The sequence below is a fragment of the Psittacula echo genome, assembly GCF_963264785.1.
Source record: "Psittacula echo genome assembly, chromosome: 3".
In the NCBI taxonomy this organism is placed as follows: Eukaryota; Metazoa; Chordata; class Aves; order Psittaciformes; family Psittacidae; genus Psittacula; species Psittacula echo.
Genome location: NC_137736.1, coordinates 49904144 through 49916345, shown reverse-complemented (window position 1 = coordinate 49916345; position 12202 = coordinate 49904144). Strand labels below are relative to the sequence as shown.

Genomic DNA, 12202 nt, shown 5'->3' with positions numbered 1-12202 from the left:
TAGGTTGGAAGGGACCTTCAAAGACCATCTAGTCCAAACCCTCTGCAATGAGCTGGGACATCTTCAACTAGATCAGGTTGCTCAGAACCACATTCAGCCTGGCCTTGAAAGCCTCTGTGTACTGGAAGCCTGATTTAGTGTATTGTAAAACCGTCACCATAGCTGTCGGCCTTTTGCCACTGAATTTTTCCCTGATATTGTGTGACTATTCAAAGAATTGTTATTTCCCTTTTATTCTTTTTTTCCTTCATTGTCCAAATGTCCTCACCAAGAGCATGCTGTTCTGGCACTTAAAACAAAGAGAAGTAGCTCAGCATAGATGAAATTAAAACTTTCCCTTCCCATGGGGTTTGAGAGTTCTGCAGCCAGACTAAAGGAAAAAAAAAAAAATTAAGTAAAGAATGACTGATACTTTCTAAGGTAGTATCACCAAAACAATACATTAAAAATAAACCAGTAGAAGAAGGAATTTCTTTCCTAAGTGAAAATTTGCATGGTGTCTCTTTGGAAGAAAAATAAAAAAGAAACCAGCAAGGCTTGATTATGTGAATATTGGAGTTACATTTGCTCTCTGAAACATACTTTTCAATTGCTAGATCATACTTTCGATCTGTCTTTTGCACTGAGATGAGTGAACGGAACAACACAAATTTTCAGGGTTTGGAAAGCTACCTCATTATTTTCTTCAGTCATCTAAGCTTCATTATTTTGTCTGTTTCCACTACTGAAGTAAAAATTCAAGTGGCTATGTGACTGCATCAAGATGTCTAAGCAACTGCTGGAGATTCAGTAATGCACAATAAAGCCTCTCATCATCTAATTCAGATAATGTAGTGGAACATGTGGGACCTATACAGAAATGCACTCAAGGTGGTGTAGTCCTTTTCTTTCCCTCTCCTAGATAAATGAAACCAGTTTGAATATCCAGATTCATTTACAGAAAATTAGAAGATAAGAAGCCTTTCTCAAATTAGATTTTGCTGTGACCATGAATGCGGCTGTAACTGAGCCATGGTGGCTCAGTTTTTGAGGGTTAAAGTTAAGAAATGATGGAATAATCAAAGTAGATGTCATAATCATTGCTAGGTCTTTGGTAGCTGTACCAGAGAATTGGTTCATGCCACTATTTCAAAGCATAATCTGTCATGTCAGCACTGGGTTGGATTTTGTGAAAGGTTAGAATCTACCATGTTGTCCATTTCATTCCGCGACCTTGATGTTTCAGTACAGTCCAAGTTCCTGGAAGTCCTCAGTAAGTACATTAGTGCAAAACATAAGTGACCTCAAGTTGAATGCATAGGTTTAACCTACCTGAGTCATGGCTGCAGTTGCCAGCCATTGCATGCCTGCCAGCTTCTGCATGTGGACAGTGCAGAATGTGAAAACAGCATTGCACTTAGCTCACTCTGTCTGAAAGGGCTGGCTCAAAGCACTTAGAAGTCATTGCAGTCGGATGGAAACAACATAGTCTGACAAATAAAGAAGAAAATTTTCAGGAGAGTAGAACTCCCCTTTTCATGGTAAGACCACCCTGTTCTGTAAATAATTTACTTTGACAGTATTATATAGCAGATCCTTAGCACCATTCCTGAAGATGTCTCATCAATAGACATCTTGGGGCTGGCTTATATTATACTTTGTTCAGTAGACATTGAGAATTAACTTCTCTTCAGAGCTTCTGAGGCTTCGGCAGTTAATGATAGGAAAACTAGCACTGAAACATTGGCCTGGATGAGTCACCTGAAAGACCAATATTATCCTGCTTTATCTGTCTTTGAACCTTTAAAACTAATGTGCAGAAAGACTAATTAGAAAAGCACAGCTGAACAAATAATTAGTAGGGGAGTAAGCGCTACACTTTTCTCCTTGGCAGTATGGCATCTTCATGCAGCATAAAGTAATTTATGCTGTGATCGTGTGGCAGTAGCGTGCTAACAGTTGGACTTGGTGAAAGTCTCGGTCTATCAGATATATATGCATGCCCATCTGGCTCTCCGTTTTCACACTGGCCAAAACAAGCGCATACTGATTCTGTTGGAGTAGACAACTCTGTGTTAGTAACTCCTGGTTTGTCCTGTACTGTGTTTTGAGGTTTAACCCCTCTCAGGGGCTGAGGGACACCACCAAGCAGGAAAACGGTTGCCTAAGGAAGGTGGCTCAGTCAATGAAGAGTTTTCTGCATATTGCTGTGTCCGGGCTTCAGCAGTAGCAGTCATTTTTTCTCCTTCTTAGTAGCTGATTCAGCCCTGTGTTTTTGACTTTCGGCCTGGGAACAGCACTGATAAAACCGATGTTTTTAGGTGCTGGTCAGAATGTTTAGTCTGACCAAGGACTTTGTGAGTCTCATGCTCTGCCAGGGAGGAGGGGAAGCCAGGAGGAAGCAGAGACAGGACACCTGACCCAAACTAGCCAAAGAGGTATTCCATACCACAGCACGTCATGCCCAGGAGGTAACTGAGAGCTACCTGGAAGGGCTAGTTCACTGCTGGGTGGGGGCGAGGTATCGGTCGGCGGGTGGTGAGGTGTTGTATTCTCTTCCTTGTTATTTCCTTTATCATTATGATTATTGGTGGTAGCAGTAATGATTTGTGTTATACCTTAGTTACTAAACTCTTCTTATCTCAACCTGTGGGAGTTACATTCTTTTGATTCTCCTTCCCATCCCTCCGGGAACGGGGGAGTGAGAGAGAGACTGCGTGGCTAACTTGACGACAGGGTTTAAACCACAACATACTGATATTAAGAGCTGCACTCCAGAATTAATTGAGGGCAAGTGTAGTAAGAAGGAGCTGGTAAGACACTGTCTGGTAGAGCAATGCAAGTAACATTGCTCAGCAGTTAGATGTGTAACGCTGCTGTTGATAGTCAAGCAGCCTTACCAATGCACTCTTTTACAGCATGCACAGGTATTTACTGTGTTTGACTACCATTTTGATGACTCAGTTACAAAGATAATAGCTTTAAAGTTGAGAATATAAGCAACTGGACAACTTTGGGTATTTGTGCAGAGGAGGATTATTTTGGCTAGAGGTAAATATAGGTCTTCATAAAGCACTGAAAATCAAGAACAGCTTCTTTATAGGGCTCACCTTGCCACAGTGCTGATAAAGGAGAAAACAGAGGGAATTTAGTATATATGAAAGCTTGACAGACAGACATCCTTATAGAATGGGAGGCTTTTTTATCCTCAAAGCCTTTACTGCAGAGGCATCTGAAATGGCATCTCCTGTATGAAAGCTCATCAGTGTGCCACAGCCATGATATGAAGGAACCACTTCTATCAGAGGAAGCAAGCATAATACAGCCTGCAGGCACGCTTGCTCCTGGGCCCCTTATGGAGACCGCCAGCAAGGGTTCCAATTAGTACCAGCTGCAGGCTGTGACAGTTTTAAAGATTGACTTTCACACCATGCCAGACCTTTAAAAAAGTGAACATTTATATAAAGCGCTATTTGCTTTGACAGTAATTTTCTGTATGCTATTATTGAAGTTATTTATGTTCAAATCAGAGTATCTTTTCTCTCAGCTCTGTTTCGGCTACTGTTTGATCCTGCAGTGCAGTAATAATCTTGTGCTTATATGTTTTATATTTTATGTGGCAGTGGTCATTTCAAGCATCCATTACTTGCAGAGTTTTTAGAGCTTAGACGTTTGAACAGTAATGCTATAAAATTCCCAGATTCTTGTGCAGATTGCTTCTGCCACAGCAAGTCCTCACGTGTTTAATGGCAAACTTAAATTTTAAGGACCTTGCGAAGCAGCAGGGCTATGCAAATTAAGCTGTAGGGTTCAGAAGTTCACAAGTTGAAGTTGCTTTGATGTCAAGAGTATTTCACTGCATTGATAGTGAGACCAAGGGCAGGTAATACTGTTAACAGCAGCAGAAGAAGCATCCACCATATTTCTAAATGTGTTCCCTCTGCCTTCTGATGCCAGGGATTCCAATACACCTTCCCTGTCTCCAAAAATAAGACCTGAATGCCATGGGCTTTGTGTCCTATGCTCTGTCATCCCCAGAAAAAACAGCATCTAAACTGATGTTCCCATTTATCTCTTAGGTTGTTCCTCCTGTTTCTGTCCCCAAAATCAAGGCCTTGGCCTCATGTCCCATTTCTCTATCTATATACCATGCAATGTTACTCTTCCTCCCCAAACTGGGATCTCACACTTCACCTTTGTAGTAGTATACCCTATTTCATGAGCCCTTTGCTACATTTCTTGCCTGTTGCACTCCTGCAACTGTCTCTTGAGATGGAGTTCGGGATGTAATGACACATGTGGCATACCCTGCCTTGTCTGTGTAGCATGATGGCAGGAACGTCCATCTCTAGTTGTGTACAGGATCTTCAGAGAGACTTCCAGATGTCAGTGCAGCCAGCTGAACAGGCACAGACTGAAATCACACTGCCACCCTTCAAAGCCGTTCTTGCACCATTTATTGACAATCTCTTGAGAAAGTATAATTTTCTGTGACTGGAAAATATCCTCTTTCTAGGCTCGGAGAGGTCAGATTCTTCACCTGCTGCTACGACAACATTCATCTATGGGGAGATGCAATCAAGAGGTCAAAGCAATCTGCCTGCAGTAGCATGGCTTCCAGCCTGGTTTAGTCTATTTTACTTCTCACTTAGAACCTACTGAGCCATGGAAATTTTGCCTGTAGTTTGTGTGCTCCAGTGTCACCTTTGGAAACAGAAAGGGAAGAGCTCCACATGCCATGGCTCTTGCTAGAGGAGTTTTTCAGCGTAGAGGTGCTGGACTGCGTGTGCTTTTAGCGTGTGTGTACGTGTGGTTGCACAGCACTGCTTCTCCTGTGCAAAAATAGCCTTGTGGAAAGGCACAGTCTTCTTAAAAGCTCTCTCACCCTATCCCTCTGCATTGTTTCATGGGTGCCTGTCTGCTAGCTTATTAAACCCTAGTTCACTCAGACAGGTTTGCATCACTGGAAGACCCAGAGGCACACTGGTGGAGGGGGCTATGTGATAATCACAGAGGATGTGGTAATGCTGGGTTAAGACGGGTAAACTCTGTCCCACCAAGTTCCTTCCAAGATGTCTCCAGCCCTGGAAATAAATCTAGGTGGATCTCTGGGACAAATTGTCCTTTTCCACAATAACCATGCCAAGTGCAAGGTCCTACACCTGGGTCGGAGCAATCCCAGGCACAGCTACAGATTGGGCAGAGAAGAGATTCAGAGCAGCCCTGCAGAGAAGGACTTGGGGGTGTTGGGCGATGGGAAACTTAACATGAGCCGGCTTCAGTGTGCACTCGCAGCCCAGAAAGCCAACCGTATCCTGGGCTGCATCAAAAGGAGCGTGACCAGCAGGTTGAAGGAGATGAGCCTGCCCCTCTGCTCTCGTGAGACCCCACTTGGAGTATTGTGTGCAGTTCTGGTGTCCTCAACATAAAAAGGACATGGAACTGTTGGAACAAGTCCAGAGGAGAGCCACGAGGATGATCAGGGGACTGGAGCACCTTGCATATGAAGACAGGCTGAGAAAGTTGCGGCTGTTCAGCCTGGAGAAGAGAAGGCTGCGTGGAGACCTCATAGCAGCCTTCCAGTATCTGAAGGGGGCCTATAAGGATGCTGGGGATGGACTATTCATCAGGGACTGTAGTGACAGGACAAGGGGTAACAGGTTCAAACTTAAACAGGGGAAGTTTAGATTGGATATAAGGAGGAAGTTCTTTTACTGTGAGAGTGGTGAGGCACTGGAATGGGTTGCCCAGGGAAGTTGTGAATGCTCCATCCCTGGTGGAGTTCAAGGCCAGGTTGGACAGAGCCTTGGGTGACATGGTTTAGTGTGAGGTGTCCCTGCCCATGGCAGGGGGGTTGGAACTAGATGATCTTAAGGTCCTTTCCAAACCTAACTGTTCTATGATTCTATAACTGTTGTTCATGATAGAAATCTGTAGAAATGAAATTTGGAGTTTCCCTAGGTGAAAATAACTTCTGTAAAACAGATTTTATGTAAAAACGTGTATACAGCTCAAATCAAAATGATCCTTTTGAAATAATTTTTAATGTACTACAGTAGAGTGACTTTGCACACACTTTCTTCATTATGACTGTCACAATCTTCATAATAATGAAAGACATTCAAATGCTGAATTGTTTTTCTCTAGCCTAGATGCTAGAATTTGAAGATCAACTCCACTTTCCTTTGAACAGGGCATTTGAAGATCAACTCCACTTTCCTTTGAACAGGGCATTTGAAGTAACCTGTTACATTTTGTAGTTAGGTTTTGACCCACTGATTTTTGTGTCCTTGCTTCAAAAATGTAGTGTGAAGCATGCTGCAAATCATGGTATCACACTCCATAATTTGGAAATTCAGACCTTTCTTGTCAATAGCAAGACCCAAAGGGAAACAGAGAATCCTGAAATAGCAATGAACAAGGCATTTCAAAACAAGAGTTTCAGAATTTGGTGTTCAGTATGATTGAAACAGGGGTATTGTGGTTAAGAGAAAGATTTTTCTTAATTATATTCCCTGTAAATTATAGTATTTGTTATATGTCAATTCTAATTTGTTCGTCTTCACTTATACAGAAACAAAGTACTCCTCTAATATGTAAAATTGCTAAAAGATATTAAATTAGGGTATACAATAATTTTCCAGTCTCAGTTCTTGAGTACAGGTAACATATTTTCTCTTTATTCATAGGCTATATTTGCTGTAGGATGCATACTAAGAACAGAGCCACTTATTCTGTATGGTTTATATATTGGGAGTCCCCCCTATAGCCCTCGACCGCCCTCACATGCCTTCCTCTCTTCCAATTAGAAAGAATTAGAAGAGAGACAGAGATTTCCAACTGTAAGTTCGCAGATAAAGTCAATAGCTGGCATTGTAGCTGAATGATAATGCCTCATGTAGCCTGATGTGTGATACTTAGTAATACAACTTTAACCTTTATAATGCACCTTAATTTGATTCTCAAACTATCTATATTCTGTCCTTGTTACAGCTTAAGTAGCTGTAATGACTAGGGAGAACAGATAAAAGCATGACATGGGGCACAGGGAAGGACAGAGAGATAAATTGCTGAAACTCCCAGTGGAGTTTTCAAATTTAAGCCTTGTTCTCACCATTTGCTTCCAATGTCAGGAAGTGAAAGAAACATCATGATATTTTATTGTGGTGTTGGTGTTAGCTGGTCAGATGGCAGAGCACTCAGAAGGTCTGCAGGTGTTGTCCAGCCTTGGAGTTCCATGTGTTTGCTCTTAAGTAACTCTAAAAAAATATGTGGATTTGAAAGAGAAATAATTAGGTTGTAGTTAAGTGAGTATGAAAGGTAATAAAGTATCTGTAATATATACTCTTTTATTTTTGTTTTTGTCACATTCTTAAAGGCAGAAAGACATACCAGGGAGAAAGTAAGACTGCAAGAGAGTTTTTATAGAAGTGGTTTAAAAGAAACAGCTCACATTGAAGTGTGCTGACATATCTAGTTTATGTAACTAATCTAAACTGCTTACATGTTCTACTGGCACACATAGACATATTTATACATACCTTTAAGCTATAAAACTTAGAGTTCACAGTACATGATCAGGTGATTCCATTGTTTTTCCATTTTCAGGATATATATAATTATGATGACAATATATATATAAGTAAGCATAAATGGTATGATTGACAGTCTCCAGCACTGTGCAAGGGTTGTCATTTAGACATATAGGATTTGCTAACCATATTGGAAGTAGAAAGTAATGTGCTGTGGTATAGAGTTTTGTCATCATGAGTTGAGAAGGTTTTAAAATAAGTGATGGAGTTGTGACTGAGTACTGCAGATCAAAAAGCTGCTGATTAAGCATTTATTTCTCCTGTAACTGTGCTGTGTTTTGTATATAGCATGGGTTTTACAGAAAATGTTTTCACTTATAATAAGGGGACTGTATGTGTGCTTGACACTAGCTTTGTGTACATGTAACATGCTTGGATCCAGATACTCCAAATGGCCTTCCTATAGTCTCAGGTGTTGAATGAATGGTCCATGGTCTAGCATCCTTCCAATGCAAATGATTATCCTCTAAGAAAGTCCTGTCCCCAAAATAAAACTTTTGACTTTTTGGTGTAAGAAAGCTCTTGTTAGTCTAGAATGAATCTTGCTTACATTGGCACCCGGACAGGTTTAATCGAAGAATAAGGAAGAGCTGAAAACCTTTTTCAGGAGAAGCTGATTTTCTCTTTTAAAGGCGCATCTCTTAAGGCAGGCAGAGCACAGTAGGGCAGGGGTGGTGGTAATCTCATGTTTCACAAGAAACTTAAATTAGTGGGTTGAAAGTAATTGAAGAGGTCAGTTGGGCATGGAGTAGTTATCCCAGAGCTGCAGTTAATCCCATAGCTAACAAGCATGGACTTTTCTGTCTACTTGTATGCCTAGATTAATATCGAGGTAACAAATCAGATAGATGTGGATAGCATGTGACTGTGAGATTCCTGAAGTGAATTATGTTTCTTATCATGCATTTCCGATTCCCAAAAATGTGGCAGGCAGAATAGAAAAAAAGGAGAAGGAATCCCATTGTTAGCCAAAATAGACTGTATTTTTTACAAAACTATAAGTTATAAACTCTTCAAGAATAACAGTAGAGAATAATAAATAAAGAATAATTGTGGATATTTCCAAAACTGTATATTACAGACCTTAAAAACAAACTGTAAATTTTCAGAAATATGAGCAATGTGGATAAAGGCTGTTACATGATTGAATAAATAATTTCTGGAGTTTAACTTCGGAACGTGTTTTATTGAATTGAAAAATAATAGTGGAAAATTCCTTAAAGTATCTATAATGATATCTAAAGGGGATAAAATTACACTGGTTTGTGGCAGCATATTTAATTTTCACCATATGTAGTGCCTCTTTTTTTAAAAAAAACTTTCAAACTTAATTTTATTTCTGTTGTTTCAAGCGTGGACGAGCAACCAAAGCCTTCAATCCCTCCTTTTGAAAACTCCTTTATTTATTTTTTTTTATTTTTAATAATTTTGAATCCTCTTTTAGTGTAATGATATAAGTATCTAATAAGAGGAGTATAAATTGAAGCTTAACAAATTCTTTTTTAGTTAGGGGATATTTGGTCACACCTTGCTCCTTGCATGATTCAAGGCTTTATCAGTGGTGTGAATATGCATATAAGGTGACAGTGTATGAGACCAGTACAGTGTGATTAGTTAGTTCTGCTGAACAGGTCAGGCATGCCAAATCTGTTGCACTTCACCTAGCCAGGCAATAAATCACATCAAGCAATTAATTGGGTTTGAAAGTAGTAAAACCAACTGAAAAAAAACTCCATCTCAACAAAATGGCAACTGGCCTTTTCTTAGCTAATATTGCCCTCAGCAGCCATCTGACCAACAATGTAATAAGAGATATTGACTCTGGCTTTTCTTCCTTCTTCTGCTACTTTAGCCTTAGTTTTCCCCAATTATCCACCACCGCAAACTGCCCACCAGTAGTCAAAATAATATACATTTGTTATTTGTCTAGACAACTTGATCATATCAAGATTCCTAATAATTTTTTGCTCCTTATCTTGTAAATCAGCTGGGGACTTTTAGAGCTGCTTATAGGTTTTCTATTTACTAGTTTCACCCTGAAGAAGAGCTGTTCAATTTGAAAACAAAAAAATCTTTCATTATCTGTCTTGTAAAAACAAAAATTCTGATGGGGGTATTCACCAAATATTAAACTTTTATGAAGGTGTACTAGAGAAGAAATGGGGGCTAAATTTTGTCCTCATTTTCATTCTGAGAACACAGCTATCTTGATATAAATTTGGCATTAAGTCTACTAGAGCTAAATGGTATAAAATCTGACTCGCATTTGTAAAGTACGTGAAAGAAGTTTGTACTCTATAGATGCTGAATTGATAGGATTAATCAAATGTTCCATTCTTGCTGGAGAAAACCATTATTTCAGCATACCATTCTCACTAAAGAAGCAAGTATTTCATAATATAAACGGTAAAGTTAAGTCAATTCGATGTTTCAGAATGGGAAAAACTTGGGTTTTAACGTTCATTGTTATTTTGGCATATTATTAATCTCTGCAATTCTCTGCTATGTCAATGTCATAAACATTTTTCCGTATTACTGCAGTTTTCTCCATGAAAAGAAAAGCTGATTATCTGTAGTGAATAAAAGTATGAATATTTACTTGATTTTACTTCTTTTTTCTTCTTCTTTTCATAGAAGCTGCAAAGAATCAATTCTCCTTACTGTTGTTCAACCTTACCCTGTAAGTATCGTCAGTGTTTTCTGAATTAGTTTCCTAGCAACATAGCAGCTATTTTTCTTTCCTGCCTATATTATGTCTGTGTTTCTACATTATCTGTGCAATAAAAAGAAGTAAGTGAGATAAGGGCTGTGTCTCTTAAAGATGATGGTTAAGACTGCGTTATGGTGTCCTGTTTTCAAAAACTGCATTAGCAAGTTAAGTAATAACCGTATCCTTAAGCTCATACCTGGAAGATAGGTAAAGCAGGATTCTCAGTTATGCTTCAGTTTCTGTCCTGTTGCGGCTCTTGTTTTTTTCTTGATTCTGCCTCAGTCCCACAGAGTTATGTGCTATATCAAACCAGCTGTACCTTAGGCAAGGAGAGTTCTATCTGCATCTGTAGTGCAGGGTGTGTGGAGGTGGGGAGAGAGAAGATACAGGCAGGCAATTGCATGAGGTTGGCATGAAGGGACTGAGAGAGCTGCAGCTCATCTCGGAGCTGGCTGATGTGATATGCCTTTGCACCTCGCTCAGTGATATGCATGAGTGGGTTCCTGAACTGTCAGCTCAAACTCATCTCCCATGAAAAAGGAGGCAAGTCAAGCTGGGGGCAGAAGCCCCTCTTCCTCTTCCCATACACATTCCCATTCACAGTCATGCATACCGTGAAGGCTGCTGAGGGGCCTCAGCCATGCATCAGAAGTGATTTCAGATTCAACACGTCCATTCAGCAACCTATTGGTTGGCCTGACACACAGCAGTTTCGATAAACAAGGGATAATTGCGTCCTCTTCACCCAAGAATAAGAAGTGAGATGGATTTGACACAAAGATGTGAAAATACGTCTATCTGATGAAGCTGCCAAAATACACATCTTGCAAATGCAACATGGCCAGTGCTGTGTGGCTTAGCCTTTCTGCCTAGTTTAGAGGTGACCATGTAGTTGTGCTGGTTCTGTGCCTTTTCTAAAAGCACACCAACTAAATCATGAGGGAAAAGTACACATTCTGCAGCAAAATCAGGCAGGAGCTGCCATGATGCATTAAGACCACTAGCAAGAAGGTGAGCTGGGATCTGGTCAACTACCTTAAATGAAAATGCAGGCATTGTCTGACAAAGCAAAGAAGCCTAACTGCCTTTAAAACTTACTGGATTATAGGCAGTGGTTTTGATCACAGAGAATATATGTAATATTGGGGAAAAGAAATTCTAACACACTTGCCTTTTTTATGCTGGTTGCCTTATTTCAGCTGTTGGCAGGCTTCATTCTTTAAATGTCAGGTGAAGAAAGGGCACATGCATTGGTATAGGTATGTGTAGCCCTTAAAAGTGTACAGAAGAGTGTAGCACTACCTGTCTGTGTTGTTCACTGTACTGCTAGCAGAAGAGCAAGCCTGTATGTACTGAATATAAAGGAAGCTGAAACCCAAATTAACTGTACTCTCCATGTTCAGTGGAAGACCTTACAGCACAAGTGTGGTCCTCCTCCAGCCTTTGACCTGGAGAAGAAGGAAAGTCATAACCTTCTGCTCCTCTCATTATGTAGCAGCAAAACCTTATACCAAAACTGACGTACCTCTACATGTCACTGAACTAGGAATGGCAATGAAACACTGCTGTCATGTCAGCCATTTGGGCTAATGTGTTTATTATATACGTGTACTTGTGTTGCCCCATTCTGGCATGCTGCTCAGAGACCCCTGCTCTACCGTGGGGGTGATGGATATTTTATCTCCCCATAGGCATGAAGATTGTCTGCCCAGGAATGTCCACAGAGCAGTCAAAAGATGTAATTGATGTATGCATATGAGGGCTAGCTTTAATTTAGCCATTTTTATTCTGAAGTCAGGGATGAGCTTAGGTAACCTCAGCTTCAAGGCTGTTGCATCCTGTAGATCTCCTCTGGTTTGTGCAGTTATTGTCCCTACCTGTCCAGGCCAGGGTCTTGCCGTTTCATGGCATCCTTCGCTTA

General features: G+C 40.4%; 1 protein-coding gene across 2 annotated transcripts in view; it reads left to right on the top strand.

Moving 5' to 3' along the window:
• FRMPD4 (FERM and PDZ domain containing 4) overlaps positions 1-12202 on the top strand; it is a gene marked incomplete at both ends in the record, with an annotated part of 301819 nt that overhangs the window by 261542 nt on the left and 28075 nt on the right. The window contains one exon of one of the 2 annotated variants that reach the window (XM_080612877.1): positions 10206-10251. In XM_080612877.1, the coding sequence (XP_080469003.1) occupies positions 10206-10251 (46 nt within the window). Of the gene's footprint in view, positions 1-10205; positions 10258-12202 lie in introns of both variants that reach the window. The other variant, XM_080612876.1, reaches the window with a different exon arrangement.